Genomic DNA, 18,904 nt, shown 5'->3' with positions numbered 1-18,904 from the left:
ACTGGTCCCTATTGGAAATAAGTGTAATTAAGGCCCAAGAGACTAAGAAAACAAAACAAAACAAGCAAACCTGAACCTGAAGCACCTCTTGGACAGGCCGAGCATGCTGCTTCAGACCATGTTATTTCATTTATTCAATTAAAATGCCCTAAAAGGCACAAATAGCACAGTTTGGACCAGACTGGCCACTCCCCACGCTTCAAGCCCTGCGGATCCTTAAAAAAAACAGCAAATGGCAAGCAGGTTTTCTCAGTTTGATTCTAATACATATAAATAAGAATTAACATATTTTAACAAATAGTATATAATTGTTACAGGAGTCCATAGCTGGTCAGCACCAATGTTGAGAATATTTCAGGAAAGCTCTGATTTGTGCTGCTGGCCACGTTACACAAAATGTCCCAGAAAAGAATCAAGACTTAGACAGAACTTCAGTGAGGTGAGGTTACACATGGCATCTGGTTCAGCAGAGGCTTTATCAGCCAAATTGCATCATGAGATAAAAATTAGTTTAGTTGGTCCCTCTGGCTGTGCCATAAGGCCTCACTGAAAGTCACAGCAGGGTTGAAGTTAGAGTTTATAGAGAAAACTCTCTTGGTTTGGAAGTGCGGTAGGAAAACGCTAGTTTTTTTCTGGAAGGTGTCCACAGAGTGACACACTACTTTACAAGGGTCTTTTGAGAATGTCGTCATAGTTCTCACTCCCTTCTCTCTCTCTTTTCTTCTTCTTTTTTTATATTTTGCCGGGAGACCAGGAAAGCTTGAATGCTTGTTCTTCACAATTTGCGTCTCTCTGCAGAGTTTTTATATCACGGAGAATTACAAGTTGACAAGCTGAGCAAACAAACTTAAGTGTTACGTATGTTCCACTTCCAATTTAACTACTTCACATTAGATTGTTCTTTAGCCTTTTCTAATTCTACTGAATTGAAATGAACAGGGAAAATTTGCTAATTCCTAGCTGCGCTCCTGTCTGTGTGTCCTGCAGGTGTTTGAGAAGCTGAAGGACCACATGCTGATACCCACGTCCAACTTGGAGAAGGTCAAAGTGGATGGAGCCCTAACATGCTGCTCTGTACTCATCAACAAGAAGGCAAACATCTGAGCGGGGTCACTCGGGGTCTCTCAGTGCATGGTAACCACGCGGAGCCTTTAACTAATCACCATGGATCCCAAGGTTTGACCATCCTGGTATACAGAGGAGGTGTAGGGAAGTTTAATGTTGCTGAGGGGCAAAGGGAGTAATCTGTCTACCCTTTCACTCCAAAACACTAAAATAAAATTAAAAGTTTGAAAGAATAGTTCAGTTGATTTAAAATACAATATGTTCGTCAAATTTTCTCCTTATTAATTCATTTGTATTTTCCAATAGCATATGCTGCTTCACTTGTATACAAGCTGTTGTCATTAATTACAAGTGTATCTGATAAAGACCTGATCCCAGATCAGATTAGTCAACCATGTGCCATGTTGAATTTCCCCTTTAACCTGCACAGCAGGTAGAACCACATTAGTAGAACCACACTTACTTACTGTCCAGTGTTTACAACTCTGAACCACACAGAACAGAGCGCTGGCGACAAACCCAGTGGGACCTGTCAGCTGTTGTCTCTGTACAGTATGGTCTTACCAACATTTGACTTCAGATGTATTAATAATTCAGCTAATTCAGACATCATTTGGGTACAAATAAAAATGATACAATTGATGTGCATTGTTTATGGCCACCCTTTTAACTGTGATTTAATTTTTCTGTGTGTTTGCTTATGTAATGAATTATGCACTATTTCTTCAAGAACTGTGTTTTGGAGCAAGTCCTGCTACGATGTGATATAAAATCTCAATGTGATTGTTGCAGTTACACTTTTTTTTTCCTCTTGTATGTCAAATTGCTTCTGTTCTATGGTGGCCCTGAGAGGCCAAATGGACTGCAACTTAGGAAAACACCAGCAATAAGAAAAATGCTTCAAAAGCACACAAAACACAACGGAAATAGGAAAAACGAAAAAAGAAATGGCAAAAAACAGATTTCCAAAAGCACAAGGGAAGTGTTTCTGGGGAGACAATAACCCGACGGACTAGTTGCAGGAACCAAAATATGCTAAGATTGCACTGGGAGACACTTAAAAGAAGTGGAGAATCTATTGATTTTGTGTGGAAAGAAAAGATGAGAGGTAAGTGTGTTAGCCTGACTATTAGCCTGAAAATCCGTCATCAGTATTATATGAATCATGATAAACCACGCCTACCATGTTTTGGATTCCTGCAACTGGTCCGTGAGGTTATTGTCTCCCCAGAAACACTTCCCTTGTGTTTTTTCCTATTTCCGTTGTCATTTTTCCTATTTCTGGTGTTTTCTTAAGTTGCAGTCCGTTTGGCCTCTCAGGGCCACCGTACTGTTCCTTTACAAGTGGGGCTAAAACAAACTTCCAAAACCATAACATTGCTTATTAATTCAAACAAATATTGTGAATTCTTATTCTGAAAATACAGTTCTTAAAAAACTTGAAAAGCCTTGTGAAGATGTGAGATTCTGGTGTGATTACAGTGATTTTTTTTTTTTGCATTATAACTTGTTATTTATTAAAGCCACCCGATAGAGAAGCTACCAGTGACTGAAGATTATATATATGAAGATGGATGTCACCTCCCAGACCGGTGGAAAAAGAAAACAAAAAAATTACGCATGTGTGGAAGTGCCTTAAACCTGCATTACTTATAATGGGCACCAGGGGGCGACACCTCATGTTAAAAAAAGAAGAAAAGATCATGGATTGTATGGAAGTCTATAAGAAAATGATCCTACTTTGCATTTGTTGTATGACTTCAGAAAACATGGATGAGTTTATAGTCTCAGTTGGTGTCCGATAAAACAATGCCGTCGTATCGGCATCAATTAAAACAATATGGCATTGTTTTAATTGATTTTAAATGATGATCTATTTAGGGTAAAACACGTAAAGGTAAAGATGAAGCAGGATATTCTTTAGCGTCCAATGTCACTTGTTTTTTGTTTTGTTTTATTTAGTCAGATCTACTTCTTGCTCGTCCAGGTTCAAAACATTAAGATGGTGATGACAAAAATGCTCCTTGCAAACCAATGTGTAGCTGTATCCATCTTTTATATACAGTCTATGGCAGTAACTGGTCAAGTGATGCTATATTGCAGTGGTTTTGTAACGTTTTGTTGATGTAAACATTGTATAAACAAAGAGGGGATGACAGACATGTAAGAAAGACTTAGAAACCCTAACCCTACAGAGGTGGAAAATTAGTGTTTTCATTATTAAACTCTGACCTAGACTTTCATTTACTCGAACAGAACACCTCTGCTTCTTTTAATCTACAGTGCCTCTCTGGAAAATCAATGACTTCAATCCTGCTGAATGATTCTGAAGGCAGTGTAGTTTTCTCACATCATTAACTGTGCCAGTGTCGTTAATTACTCTAATTTTTTCTTCTTTTTTTCCCCCCTTGTATGGCAGTTTTCACTCCACTGTTGACTAAGATCTTTCTGGGAAACTCTGTCTGTCTCACAGAACCCAGTAGGACCAAATGTCACTGCAGTCAGAGTTTGTACTCAAATACAGAACAAGCTGTTTGCTGTGTTTCCATGTGTTGTGTCTCAGTAGCTGAAAGGTTGACCTGCCTCGGTGGCCTTATTCCTGTTGTTGCTGAATTCACGTTTTTAGGGCCTGTAAACATGGCAACATAGCATACGTAAACACGTATACTGTGTTACACCGTATGTATGTTAAAGCCCATCAGATTTCAAACCATGTCGTTTCTCACCCTGATTGCAAGTGAAAGTTAAGGAAATGACATCATGAGGTGAGTCAACCTCCCTCCACAGACATTTGTGTATGGGCAAGTGGGCCGTGATGAAACATGGAAAGAATTCTTGTTGGGAGGAGAGGCTTGTACGCCAGTAAACACTGACTCTTTTAAGCTTTCTCTCTTTCTCTCAACTGTCTCCCTCTCATAGCTCGCTTTTCTCCCACCCTCTGCGATTGCCTCATAGACGATTGTGGGCTAATTTATGGCCATGATATCATACAGTCTGGCGAACGCTGTAGATGTGCCATTAAAGTGCGACAGCAGTATATTTTACAGAAGGCGGCTGGCTGGATGCGGGGTGATAGCATACAGTAGTTGCAGAGCCATTTGTGATTCTCAACCAGTGAGTGATACAGTCATACACTGTCTGATTAGTACTGTGTCAAGAGCTGGTATTATCTAAAATCATCAACCTCCCCGAGTGACACCAAAATATTCAATAAATGTCTGAATGAACATTTAATGCAGTTCTTGCTTTTTGAAGACGGTGTTCCCAAACAGTGCAGTGATTTTGTTAAAGAATTCTTGTTCATTTTCTTGTTGGTTCCCTCGTCCGCACCAGTGGTCGTGATGTTGTGATTTCCCATGTTTCATCTCAAGTCTTAAGTACAGTTTGTGAGTGATAATTATTTGAATCATCTTACATTGAGCCTTTCAATTATTTTGTGTAATAAATTAACATCTAGCTGTAATGTGTCTGTTGGTTTTTGTTTGTTTTTTATGACAGAGTTGAAGTGAAACATCCTCACCAGTTTACTCATATTACCACAAAGTTAATATTGCTTACGGGGATATCGTGTGTGTGTGAATGTATGATAAAAATACAAACTTAAGACTCGGCCAAAATCGAAATGTTCTCCCAGTTTCTGTCATGTAGTGTAGCTGCCCACATGCCTGAGAAGGACTTACTGTGACAACAGCCCACCTGCTGATCTCTACCACCACCTACTGACAGTAAAAGTATAACACACAGAAAGACGGCTTGTGCTTTGAAAAATAAAAATAAGATATCTCAAGGTAGGATACTGTAGCTGTTGTTTAGGTGGAGGCAAGAAAAGCAAGAAGATGAAGTCTGACGTGAACGTTTTTGTTCTAAAAGCCTTCATAGAAAAAATTTATCGTTGTTATTTTATGGAAACACTTCTTTTAATCATCCGATAAGTCACCACTGAGCCCTAACCCTCATTTTGTATCCTTTTCACAGCCAACTTTACATATTGTACTGTACATGAAATCTCCACCACTGGAAACAAAGTACACTTCTTACCTTGTTCTTTCTTTTTAGGGGAACTTGATATAGATGTTTCTGATACTCCTTGCCGCAGTGACCTTGCAGTTAAACTTACCTGCAGGCCCAGCCAGAGGCAAATATGTAAAATGTTGAGCATCTCCTGGGTTTCGCTTTGAAACGTAATACCAGTCAAAGCCTAAATGGTTCAGTGACTACAGAAAATCCAAAAAGAATATAATTTTGTTAAATTTTATTGTCAAAACTGCAAAACATGAAAACAACATTGTAATGCATAATTAACACTTTTTTCAGTTATTATTGTACTTTCTTTAAAAAAGAAAGGAAGTTGCAAAAATGTCTAAAAAGTAACACGTACAATCACTATACAACATTGGTAGGACAGTGAAGTGGGAAAGAACACTCGGGTGTCATCTTCACTTAGCAACAATGTAACATTTAAGGGGAAATTTGCTTTATACAGCATACAGAAAGAATGTACATCTTCTACACCAAGGTCCAAAGCAAACTCCATTGCATTCCATTACTGCGATGTATAAAATTGTATCACAATAGTGTAAAACTCCCCCAAAAGAAATGTTAACATAACAACTTTAAATTATATGAAATATAAGCAGCTGCGGAAGACTCTCTGCTCCATAAACAGCGGCAGTGTGAATGAGCCGGAACGTGTCGCAGAGGGATCCTGTGAGCATATGGCTGAGTATAGCACAAGACTCAGAAATGATTCTTAATTGGTCACACCACTGAACGCAGTCACAGACTCATAGTCCCACCATTTTGTCTCACACAAGATAGAGACAGCCCTGCATACAATATACAATTTGACGATGGAAAGTAAGATGAAAGTCTCTGTAAAATCCTGCCAACCAAAAACTTAAACTCCAAATCTGATACCATCTGATCCTAAAAGACTACATATCAGGGCTGACCGTTGATGACGACTTTGTGGAATCGCTTCTTTACTTGGGCCAAACAATGTGTTAAGGCTCAAATAATTCATAGCTGAGCTCTGTTTTCATTTTGTAGCCTTTTTTTTTTTTTTTACAGCCAAACAGTACAAAGTGCAGAGATTACTGTACAGAAGATTTGCACTGATGGAAACAAACAAACAAACAAACAAAAAACACTTGCTACACTTTTTGTTCTTCTTATGGAAAGTTAGTATAGATGTTTCCGGGACTCTTTGCAGCAGTGACCTTGCAGCTGAATTTTTCTGCAGGCTCTGCCAGAGGCAAATATGAATGGTTAAGAAGGTCACTGCATAAGCAAGGTGAGAAACAGACGGAGCCATCAGAGCAGGAACACGTGGGAAGGTACTCATCTCCTATCTCATGGTCTCCTTTCTCTGTCACATGCTCATGTATGTAAATGTTTGCTGGTGAGCAGAGAAAGATACTGTCTTTGTTGAGAGTCACGTAGTCTGGAAAGATTTCTGTCCCCGGGCTTCCATCTACCAGTTCGCTGCTGGTGAAGCTCCCTTCTGATGACAGGAGCTCGGCGAATTCTTCTGACAGCTTCCTAAACTCGGAAACCTCTTCTTCAGACATGATCTCCACTACAGATGTAGTGTTTTCCTCGGAGCACAGCTTTTCTAGAACAGGATGATCCTATAGTGTACAGGGATTTATTTTTAATAAGGAAAAAAAATGTCATTTGAAAAGTGCTTTCATTTGGAGCAAGCTTAACTTTTGTTTTTCTTACAAAAAAAACAAAAAACATACTGCTATTAGTTTGATCAAAATATTTTTTGACATCTAAATGTAAAAAATGCATTTAAATCCTTGCTGACTTTGATGTGTAACACTGGTGATCAGAGCGGAATCTACGGTTACAGCCCAAAGACGAAGCAGCACTTTTCAGTGGAGAAGTCTACAAGAAGGTAGTTCATCAGGTTAGAATGACGAGGGACACGCCTCTAGTTCTCCACCATGAATTCGACCCCCCGGGGGAGACTGTCAGTATAGACTTCTACTGTATTAGATACTGTGATGAGTTAAAAGATCACCATTTATTAGTATCATTAATATTAATTCATTTAAAAGCAAGCACTTTTTTATATAACGAGAGTGTGAAATCTTATCATCATGCCACAAAGATGTCACAAAACTAATCTAAATTCATACTGTAGATATTTTCCAAAACCAAATAAAATACAGATCAGAGTATTCCAATAAATAGTTGCTGTTTTTTGCTATGGGTGGGCCTGCAGGAGTTTTGTGATCCCACATAAGATCTGGTTCTAGTCCATTTTTCCAACAGAACAAGGATGAAAGTACCTGTAATGCAGTTAAATAACTTACCCTTTTCTGCGTGTTGATCTCTGTCAGATAGCCTTGCAAGACTTTCTCGGGGTTTGGAATTGGTGGCCAAAAATACTGCTTGACTTTCCTATAAAAATGCACAAAAGAGAGGAAACATGTCCTTAAATCTTTTTGTCATAAAATTTAGTTTAAAAGAAACCCTTATAAAAGAAAGGGAACATCTTGGTTTGGATTTTCTTATAGGTGATTAAAATTTTGAATGAGCTGTGAGAAAAATAAAATCTACCTGATGTGCAGGGCACACATGATGGTGCCGATGGTGGCTGTTATCAGTATAAACACTGGGATACACACGATGAGCAACATGTCTGAAAATGCAATGCATCAAAGTTTGAAATGTATCATATCTGTTTGTTCCCTTACAGCAACAAAGAACATCATTGTACTTAAAGATAACATTTCAAACTACTAAAAGTCAAATAAATTACTTGCTTCTAGTTCTTAGAAAGGAGTAATCTACTCATCTCTACCTAGTGATACTTTTTATTTTACTTTATGGTCAAGTTTGTATTTATTGAATTTTTGATCTTGCTGGAGGCTTACCTGTGTAACTGAGGGAGTCACGGGGGTTTTCACCAGTGAACACATTGGACCAGTCACTCCAGAAGCCAGAGTAAATTTGCCCAGCGGGTTTAGCTCTGACCCTGACTCTGTACTGGCTGCCTGCTGGAACCTCAACACATGCTTCTGTCTTAGGGCCCTTTACTATCTCTGGACGGAAATACTGAAACAGAAAGGGAACCAAATCACATTATTATATGATTATAGTCTGTTATTTCCTTTGCATTCTTTGACAACACCTTTGAGATTTCTCTTAAAATGCACTCATGCATGTGATTTTTAATGGGCTGGCTGCACGTAAACTGAAAAAGTTCAACGCTGGCGCCATCTGGTGGAAAGATCAAGCAGCCTTCACACTGCTTGACACTGCTTAGACCTAATATCATTGGTCCACAAACAGAATATGTGCCATCATGATAATTCTAAATAGTTTTGAAAGGAATCTAAAGGGCAGGAAGGAAGATATATTCAATTCAAACATGGCCCTTGGATGTCAGTAAAGACAGCGCACACATACACAGCTACTTACCTTCCATCCTTCATATTCTTTCAGCTGGTGGTCAAATTCATACTGTAGGTAATTTGACAGTGACGGAAGAGGAGCGTCCCATTTCAAGCACGACTTATCTTTCTTGAGGATTCTTTTCAGATGAGTTGGTGGGGATGTTTTGACTGCAAAGAAAAACTCTTTCATAAGACCTTGTCTCAGGTTTGATCAGTGAAAAGGAAGCCCACAAACCTAACTGAAAGTTTCCTTCAAGACATCCAGGCAAGCTTAAGAGCTAACAAACCTCTGCCTTTCCTCCAAATTGAAAGGTAAACCAAGTCTGAACATGTTCACAACTGACCAGAGGACTGTTGTATATATTAATCACTTATATGACTGAAAGATCTGAGTAAATGTATGAGCATGTTCTTAGAAGCAAAACTTCAGCATACAAACTAAAATAGCAGTTAGTCATTCATGGCACAGTTGGTTAGTAATGGGGACTTTTCTGAGCTGCTTCTTGATTTAAAAAAAAAAAAAAGAAAAGAAAAAAGCAATAATTTCAGTTTAAACACAGATCGCACATGCAAAATAACCAAGAATGATAGAAATAAAACAATTAAATGCCACTCACTGGAGTTGTTGAGTGTAAATGCTCCAGTGTAGAAAGTTCTCCTTTTTGGACATGAGATGTTTGTGAGCTTGACCCTGACTTCCCTGGACTCTCCTCCATGGAAACAACACTGGTCAGTGATTTTCTCATCAGCCACACATTCAGTCCAACTCGTCCACCTCGAGGTCTTGCTACAAGAGTTGTAACAAAGTCAAATCACAGAAAATAAAAGTTTCATATGCATTTCTGTTGAATTGACCTGTTCAAAACTCTGGATTAGTTTGAGTATTTTAGTGCTCAAACTGTGTGACAATAAGATGGAAGGATGCTTGGATGGATGCTTTTGTGCCACAACACAGGTGGATGGAAAAATGACCTGTGCGTAATAATTCATGAAGTGATGAACGAGTGTTTTGTGTTACCTGTGAAGGATTTGGTAAAAAAGTCCAAAGTTGTTTTTATCATATTTGCTCGAATTCCAGTGACAGGTGACATTTTTCAGGTCAGAGGTGAAGCATAAAAGTGCAGTGTCATCTGAAAAGCATGGAAAAGATCATTACTGAGCAACCAGGTGCTGTTCAATGGGTACCATTTTATTCCCTCTGTAATTCTCGCTTGGACGCACCTGCACTTTGGGGGACCACAGCTCGCGCAGGATCTGACCACCTGCTCCAAGGGCCATCAAAAGGTGAATCAGGTTTAATAGCGACTTGCACTTTAACCTCCTCGCCTTCTTTCAGAGAATCCAGTGTGTCCTCTTTCTTAGGTAGAAATCAAAAGCATCATCATAAAGGTATGTTTGAAAAAAGTAACCACAAAAATATAAGCTACAACGAGATGAGTCAGTCTCAGAAGGCAGAGCTCGGGAATCATTTGGTAATTCTGGCACTGGTTATCAGCAAACTGACAGTAAATGGAATTCTATATTTAGGCAGTCTTTAGACTGACTTTTATAACAACTAACCACCAAATGCATAACTTCAAACCTTCATAGACTTTGGGGAGCTGTATAAAAGTTCACATCCAATGCAGTTGTCATGAACAGCAGTTGAGTCGTAAACACTTAAAGAATTATAAAGATGGTCTTAACCCCAGGGTCTAGAAAGGGAAGCTGATTTGTGAAGCACCCTAAGGCTTCACAATGGGTGACCGATGAAAACACAATAGACTACTCAGTCTTTGTGGACTATGATGATTGCAGACAACATGATCTGTACCGAGAGCATGGAGCAGGTGGAAGAGATTCTGGAGACATGGAGGTATGCACTGGAGAGAAGAGGAATGAAAGTCAGTAGAAGCAAGAATGGACCAGAATGGACAAAATTAGAAATGAGCACATCAGAGGGACAGCTTAGGTTGAGCCGTTTGGAGATAAAGTTAGCGAGGCAAGGCTGAGATGGTTTGAACATGTGCAGAGGACGGACAGTGGATGTATCGGACAATTGAAGGTTAAGATGGAGCTGCAAGGCAGGAAGAAAAGAGGAAGACCACAGAGAAGATTTATGAAAGGAGGACATGCAGAGCGTTGGTGTGACAGAGGATGCTGGGTGTAGTGTCAGATGACAACAGATGATCTGCTGCAGCAACTCCTAAAGGGAACAGCTGAAAGACAAAGGAGAGCAGCTGTGTGTACCTCTAGGTCTAACTCCTTGTAAAGGACCTCAGAGGAGTACTCAATTCTGTACTTCACTAGTACGTCTTTTATGTTTGAAGTCCATGAAGGATTCAGCTGTCCCACTTGGCCATTTGGGTGTAAAGACAGATTAACTGGTGGATCTAAAAGAACTAAAAGAAAAAACACTTGGGTTTAGGAGTTGGGGCTGGAACATCATCACAGAAGGAAGAACACAGTATTGGATTATAGATGGGAAGATGGTGGGAATAATTGACTAGTGCCTTGGCAAAGGTTGAGGTGGCCCCTGACTTTCTAGTTAACTGGTGATACCCACAATAAGTTAGCAATGCTATTTGTGCATTTCTTCTCTCTTTTTAATCAACATAGTTACTTCCTTGCAAATCATCCTTAAGCCTTCCCGTCCTTTAAACTAGGATTCAAGGATGCAAAACCTAAATTCCAGTTCACTCCAGCTTATTTTTGATCTAACCCATAACACTCAGCATCTATTCGTCACCTTTATCAAAAGATGAAAATGTTTTAAATTTTGTAATATACAGTATCTAAGTAAAGTTTCTTCAATACTCTTTATGTGATGAAAAATTCAGTTTTGAAAAGACAAGATGTCTTACCGTGATCGTTCATAAAGACAGTCCGAGTGTAGATGGTGGCGTTCGTAAAGGATTCAGTGACTGTAAGGATGCAGTCAACAAACCACATAACTTCAGGTAAAGAGCAGATGTGCAGCAAAGTTCCCTTCTCTGTTCTCTGGACGGATAATTCACACCTCTGCGCTGGAGTGCTTGATTGGGATGAAAGAAAAAAAACAACAGGCAGGGCTGCTCATTAATGAGCTAATAAAACAGTTTTAAACATCTTGCCTTGCGGGTAAGAAGAAATGCAATACAGGCGACTATCGTGCATAAACCATTAAAATGGTCTATCAAAAATACAAAAGCAATCAATAAAAAAACTAACTAACTAAGAACTTTCCTAAAAATGTAGTCAGTATACAGCAGAAGCGTGCACATAGAATAATAAATAAATATCAGTAGCATGCCAGAAGTATCAAAAAGTGTCTAAACACAATGCATAAATAGTATTTAATAGTTTTCATAATACAGAAAGTTCAGTAGATTCACAGTGTTTAACATACTCTATAGAGTAGAACAAATTATAAGTCCTGTTGTCTGCAGTCTCGAAGAAGCAGGTGAAATCCAATGTTGTCCGAGAGAAACACTTTGGATTAGGCTCATCCTTCAAGAGCAAAACATCTGCTCCAAAAATGACAAACACAATAAATGAAGAATATTGGAAATACAAAAAAAAAATTCAAGTTAACAAGGAGCCCAAAGTTCATATTAATGCCTTATGCCCCGCTAACAAAGAAACGTGCTCTGAGTATCTGTATTGCTCCCATTTTCACATTTTGGCAATAGTGTGTGGTTGCATAGTATCAGTTTATACTCCGGTGTTGATAAATAAACCATCCTTCAAGCCCTACCTTCCTCTGACAGATTACACTGTAATCCAGGCACAAAGAAAGCTTGTATCCACAGAATATTAAGGAATATTCCCAATCTGTAGGGGAAATTCATCTTGAATTGAGGCGCTGTGAAAGTCTAAACCACCATGGCCATCAAATTAACACCGGTGCGGGCTTGTGTATATACAGTGTGTACGCTGTTTCCTATGCATGGTTTTAAGTAGGCAAGGGTGGGTAAGGATTGAAGGGTTGTGCTTAAAACAGGAAGCAAGCTTTCTGTACAGCAGAAGTAGTCACCAAGAAGAGGCAGATGGACTGATTAGACGTAAATAAACAAAAAGGTTGCGGTGAAAGGCTAATCCCAGAGAACGTGACACCTCGGAAAATGTAGGAAGAACCCGAAGAACACAAATGAGGTTCTTCGGGTGCTTCAAATTCTTTGGTGACCACCTTCAACAGATATTAATTCAGTCTGTCAATGTTTTCCTCCTACTGATGAACAGAGAAGCGAGGTTTTAACCTCTGAAAAAAAAAAAACCTTGCTAATTAACCGCTTCCTGACTTACTGCAGCATTGCAGAGCGCAGTGCACAGTTTTGAACTTCAAAAACATCTCAAAAAGTCCATGTTTACGTCTAAACTTCATCCTCCAGCTAACTTTGTTTAAATATTTTTTACTATCATTAATTAGTCACGATGGAAATAAAAAAAGAAAAAATCTGGCTTTATCCACAAGAAAAAGTATGGATTATATTGTATAGTAGTATATACATTGTATAGTGATGCCTCTGATGTTTGCAGCTGGAAAGCGTCGAAAGATCTTATTTAAAACTATATTAAAGTTTTTTGGGGGGGCGGTTTGTTTGTTTTGCACAGACGTGTATAGAAAAGAAAATAATTTTCACCTTATGTCATTGGAACACAGTAATAATGAAACACGTGAGAGCAGAAAAGCAAACTTATCATTTGATGCGTGCTGACCACACCACAAATATGTCTGATATATCTCTGCTACCGTGAAATGAAAACCTTGAGTCTAACCAACTTGCTTTTCAGAGTTTCATTAGTTATAAGCCATAATCATCCAAATTAAAACAAAAAAGGTTTGGATTTTTTTTTTCATTTTATGTGTAATGAATACAGAATATTTGAAAGTTTACCCTTTCCAGTTGAGTTATTTAACAAAAAAAATCATAGACTATAATTTGAGATGCACTAATGGTATCCACATACTTGACTGTGTTATTAAGAAACTATTAACCTTGCGTAATGTTTGGTGATGGTTGATGCGATGCGATTTGCCAGCTACCAAAGTTGACCAATCTCTGAGAGGACTGGTTTCTGCTACCAGTGGCTGTCTGAATGTGTGTTTTAAGACACCAGTGTACAGCAGTCCCAGGCAGGCGTAATTCTCAGTCATGGCACTGAGAATATTCATTGCATTTGTCCGAGCTTATTTAAAAAAACAAAAACAAAAAAACATCATATAGATATGTGAAGAAGTTTTTTTTTTTGAAAAACTGATTAAAATAGCATTGAGGAAACTTTTGGGAATGGCCTAATACCATTTTTTTTTAGTTTTTGCTAATCAAATTATCAGCTATTCCAAATGTCACTATAAATACTGTGAATTGCTGCATTATGAATATGACAGTTGCAAAACACGGAATAGGATCTTAATTACCAGGAATTTGCAGTGTGGTATATTTTTTTTGTTTGTTTGTTTAGACACACCTGAGGCTGAGGGCCTACCACAAAGATTGTCTGAACTGCAACTAAACACCAAAGGTTTGCTGTGGAGTTGTGTTTATTAGTAAACTTAATTAACATTTAGATAGTAGCAGAAATATTTTAATGTCCTGTTAAAAATATCTTTTCTCTGACATGAATTTTGCATGTTAGCTCTATAAAAAAAAAGCTTGTATGTGTTTATGTGTTTGAGAAATGCGGATTATGTGTGTGAAGGTATGTTGGAGAGGGCAGGAACAAAAGCCAAGGCTACGACTGAGACTAACGGAGATCCTGTTCAAGACATTTATCAGATTGTGAAAAGACAGGTTTTACATTTACACTCAACTGCTACTTCATGTGATGCATTTTGTTAGTACCTGGCTTGACTCCCTTTTTCCTTCAAATTTCTGCTCTGACCTCTGACATCAACAAGGGATTTTCATCCAGAAAACTGATGCTCAGTAAACCTCTGTAAACCCGAGACATAGCCATGCATGAAAATCCCTGTAGATCAGCAGTTTCTGTCATAGTCGGACCACCCTGTCTGGAACCAACAACCACGTCAAAGTCTGTTAAATCACCTTTCTCCTTCATTCTGATGCTCAGTTTAAACTTCTGTTGGCTTGACTGAATATAAAAAAGTTAACTTTTGTTGTTGTTGTTTATTGTTAAGGTATGTATGAGCGACTGAGAAATAACAGGTTCTGACAGCTGGAGAGAATTTAAGACTATTTTTCTGTAGACTTCCTGTTATAAATGAATAGGCACTGTGTTGTATTCTGTGGCTTTTGTGGTTATTTTGAAAGTTTTGAATCCTTAGTTAATTTTGGGTTGCTTTTTATTTTTTTGTCTTCTCTGTGTTTAAGGTTCAGATTTTTTTTTTTTTTTGTTTTACTGCTTGTTTATTCTAGGAAGGAGTTTTAGCTTTTTGATATTATGCTTTAAGGTTTCTGTCTGAATTCCTCCATGTTATTTTTGTAGCATGTTCCAGTGAGAGTTTCCTGTCTGCGTTTAGAAGGTATCTTTTTATTATCAGCACCTGTGTCTCAATTCCCCCACGTGTCTCCACTTCCCTATTCCGCAGAGCAGTCTGTCTACACTCAATGGATTTTATACTTTCGACTCTGCATTCAACCTCAAGACAATAAATTATGCTCTTGCTTAACTTTTCGCATTCTTAAGTCATCTTCGTCACTTTTAGGTCCCGTTACACTTACAGACACTGCCATTACAGTTGTAAACACTTCATTGTAAAGTTATAAATAAAAATACAAAAGAAGAAGAAAACAAAAAAAGTATTTTTGCTGATGTCTGTGTGCACCTCAAGGAAGAAAGGCTCATATATTTCTTGCCAGGTGTGTTACAGTCTTTTGCAGGGCCCTGATTAAAACACATTTATTAAACCTTGGTGAAATCTTGGTGACTGTGGAGGTAGCATCCACCATTCCAAAAGCCGTCAGTCAAGTTTATTTGGATCATGCGCACTGAAAGTGTTTTCGGAAACACTATGAAGGAAGAGAGGGAATGATTTGGATGGTGTTGTGGAGGAACAAGTGGAACACCAGATAAAAAAATAGACACCAACTATAAACAAAGGAGAAGTGAGGCAGTACAGCTAACAAGCAGAAACCAGAGACAACGTATGGATGATGACACTAATGCCACAATTGTAAAGCAAATGCTGAGGTAATTACTTTATTTATCATTGAGATAATCCTTTGAGATACTCAAAACTGAAAAATGTGTAGAAGAAAGATGTAAAAAAAGAAATACAGTTCCAGATATCTCATCCACATTAGTATTAGAAAACATATTTCTAAAAATTGGAGTTTTATGTCATCCTCAAGTCAGTTTACCTTAAGGCAGACATTGAAGAATCAGGAAAAATGCAATAAGGGCTAAGAGTATATGAAAGCGCCACAGTAACATCAGATGCTTTAAATTCTTTTAGACATCCTCCATGTTAGTAATAAATTCAACACAAGGAATCAGTGTAAGCAAAATGTGAAAGAAACCTAGCATCAAATACGAAGCATGAGCACTGTAATCATTTAAACAATGGTCAAGTCTACCAACGGCAATGTTGTGGAGACCTTATATAGCCAAGTGTAGCAAGCTAATATCTCAGAGCAAATGACTAAGGAGCTCAAATGAGGTATCCTGTAGCCACTGGACACTGACTATAATTACAGAAGGACCTGTTTCTGAGCACGGGCCAGGTGACTGCACTGATGCAATATAATGTCTCGTCTAATTGGTGCAAACGACTAGTGGTGAACCCAGAGAGCTAGTTAATGGCTGTTTTCACATGGATTCTAAGTATCTAGGAAAACAATATTGAACAAACTGAAAGCAAACTTGGTGAAGCTTTTGTGCACCAAAACATTTGAACAGCCTTCAAACTTGAAGGTGAAGAATCCTTATATACCTACTCATTTTTTTAAATGTATGCTGCAAAGCTATGATGGATACTATCTTTCTGAAAGAAATGATCAGTGTGGCCAACACAAAAGCCACAACCACAAAGTTTTTTTACAAGATGATAGAAAGATGTTTGTCCTCTAATTATGGTTGACTTTAGTAACGAAAATTGCAACACATCCCATTTTTGGCTGCGTCACAGATGACCGATCAGACAAATTTGTTGCACAAGGACACGCAAGGGGAAGAAGGGGAAGGAAGAGGAAAATATGCATCACAACTATGACAATATAACAACCACAAATTTTAAGACACAGTGCAGTGAAAAACTCATGCATGTTGGGCAAAACACTAAAATACATAATCTACTATAAAAAAAAATTGCAGTGAAATACCTACAAAGATTTTTCCATTGGAAAGGAATGCTGTTTAAAATATGTACATATAGAGTGGCTTGCAAAAGTATTCGGCTCCCTTGAACTTTTCCACATTTTGTCACATTTTTGCAAGCCACTGTAAGCAAAAGCTGAAAAGAGAAGCTTCTAGTTTGTTGTTTAAAGCATCCTAAGCTCTTCAAAAAACATGTTACAAGTTGTAAACAATGTAAATGATGGACCCTATGCCTCTAGGACAAAGGGTAGGATGAGCTGTAAATGGGCCAATAAGAGCAAGTACTGCTAAGTAACAAAACTAATACTAGTACCTCTTCACCTAGATATGCCACTTTCACTCTAAGGAAAACCACAGAAGAGAAAGCAGTTGCGCTTTACTGGGATCTAAGAGCAATTTGTACAAAATGAGGTCAAAATAGGTCAGCAACAGCTGAAGTCCTTTCTACAATGCCAAATGGTGTCTTGGCCAATACAGTAAATAAATAAATACACTTGAGGTGTGTGAAAAAGGTTATGTGGAGTTAGTGTTAGTGTGACATTAGTGTGACTCAATAGTGAGTCCAGCACTTTTAATTTTAAGATCACAATCAAAGCGTATCCTTTCTGCTGTCAGGTGTTAGCTATTAGTTGTTAGTTCAATTTACAAGTTGTTCGGAATTCTTGCAATTCTTGGTGTTGCCAGCAAAGTCTTGGGAAGTTTGAGTAATGGAAATGGGTCAGTATTGTGGTTTACCACAAGCAGTTAAAGAGTGGTGGATAGATTGGCCAGGAAAAGTTTGGAAAGCATGCTTATGTGGACTTGCATCACTTTGCGAGTGCAAGTCAGCTACCTGCTGCTGTGAAATGAGGTCCACCGAGTTTATTGCACCTTTTCGAATGGATCCTTGAAGAAATTCAGAAATATAGTACAGCAAAAAGAGCCATCTCAGTGGAGCATCACACAAACCGAATTGGAAAAGAAACAGAAAAGCCTTTAATAAGTTAACCGTTTGTTTCAGGATGGAGTCTTTCATGTGGGAGAACTCAGGTGAGCTGGCTTGGTAGTTGAGTCTTCTTCCCTGACATAAGCACCTTATCATTTTGACCAAACACCAAGATGTTTGCTAACTATCAAGAAGGCCAACAATTCAATTCAGTTCAATTCAGTTTTATTTATATAGCACCAAATCACAACAACAGTTGCCTCAAGGCGATCAACATAATCACAAAATATTAACAAGCACACTGGTGACACAGGAAAGAATCAACAAAGAAGACTAATTTATACTGTACAAAAAATGGCTGGGTAGCTATAAACGTTTTAAGCTAACATTAGCACTCACACCACACTCCTCTCCACCAAAACTGGGCATAAAAACGTGGCTTTTTCTCTTCATAATCATGTAGCAGAACAGAAGCCAACCCAGAATGATAAAATGTCTGCCCATTAAAGATTAAATCCTGGATTTCAACTGGTAAGAGGGTTCTTCCTGTTAAAAGGGAGTTTTTTGTTCCCACTGTCACCAAAGTGCTTGCTCATAGGAAGTCATATGATTGTTGGGTTTTTTCTCTGTATGTATTATTGTAGGGTCTACCTTAGAATATAAAGCGCCTTGAAGTGACTGTTGTTGTGATCTGAATTCAATTGAATTGAATTGAAAAATAATAACTATAATACAGCCAACTGTGCTGCTTAGCTTTGCTTGTTTCTATTGACAACTGCTTAGATGGACCAGATATCTAAAATACGCCTGTCAGCAAGTCAGGGGAGGTCCCATGTTTTTACAAAGTCTGTTGCCGTGCTTTCTTTTTCAGTTACCTTTTTATAAAAACCCAGTTTAAGGTGAAACCTGCAGCTGGTTAACAAGTAAATATGTAATTTTTTTTTTCAACACAGGCAAACTATTGGATAACAGAAGTAGCTGTAGACAACCTAAGTTCAAAGGTCAGATTTTTGAGTAATATGGTATAAAAATAAATCTAGGGCCACTGCTGTTCCCTTGTTACACATGTGCCATAGTCAGGAAGCTGGCAGGCTTTTACGATGTTTGACAGTTCTGTGCTTGTGGTTGGTGTGTAAAGGAAACCCAGCGACAGATCAGCTCAGTGCAGGCAGCCAGTGTTCCTGAGTTCACTTTGGTCCCCAGTAGCCTGGCCTCTTCCCATCATCTTAACTATTAAAAGGGCCAGCACACCAAAATAATCACCTCT

General features: G+C 38.4%; 2 protein-coding genes across 7 annotated transcripts in view; one reads left to right on the top strand and one right to left on the bottom strand.

Annotated features, from left to right (window-relative positions):
* The window catches only part of ddah1 (dimethylarginine dimethylaminohydrolase 1), an 81,435-nt gene extending 79,587 nt beyond the window's left edge, over positions 1–1,848 (top strand). For all 6 annotated transcript variants that reach the window (XM_040031478.1, XM_040031479.1, XM_040031484.1 and 3 more), the window contains one exon: positions 988–1,848. In XM_040031478.1, the coding sequence (XP_039887412.1) occupies positions 988–1,104 (117 nt within the window). In that variant the 3' untranslated portion in view covers positions 1,105–1,848. The remainder of the gene's footprint in view (positions 1–987) is intronic.
* Positions 1,849–6,051: 4,203 nt separating this feature from the next.
* On the bottom strand, positions 6,052–12,371 carry mpl (MPL proto-oncogene, thrombopoietin receptor). The gene is made up of 12 exons (XM_040031475.1): positions 12,190–12,371; positions 11,842–11,959; positions 11,318–11,487; positions 10,704–10,855; positions 9,696–9,831; positions 9,493–9,604; positions 9,092–9,261; positions 8,500–8,642; positions 7,953–8,133; positions 7,636–7,717; positions 7,389–7,476; positions 6,052–6,695 (listed from the first exon to the last, which is right to left on the bottom strand). The coding sequence occupies exons 1-12, from the start codon at positions 12,281–12,283 to the stop codon at positions 6,237–6,239; spliced, it is 1,905 nt and encodes a 634-aa protein (XP_039887409.1). The 5' UTR covers positions 12,284–12,371; the 3' UTR covers positions 6,052–6,236.
* Between the last annotated feature and the right edge of the window lie 6,533 nt (positions 12,372–18,904).

This window comes from Simochromis diagramma, unplaced genomic scaffold (genome assembly GCF_900408965.1).
Source record: "Simochromis diagramma unplaced genomic scaffold, fSimDia1.1 OVJJ01000284.1, whole genome shotgun sequence".
Lineage (NCBI taxonomy): Eukaryota > Metazoa > Chordata > Actinopteri > Cichliformes > Cichlidae > Simochromis > Simochromis diagramma.
The sequence above is the reverse complement of the archived record's forward strand: the minus strand, read 5'-3'. Positions and strand labels throughout refer to the sequence as shown.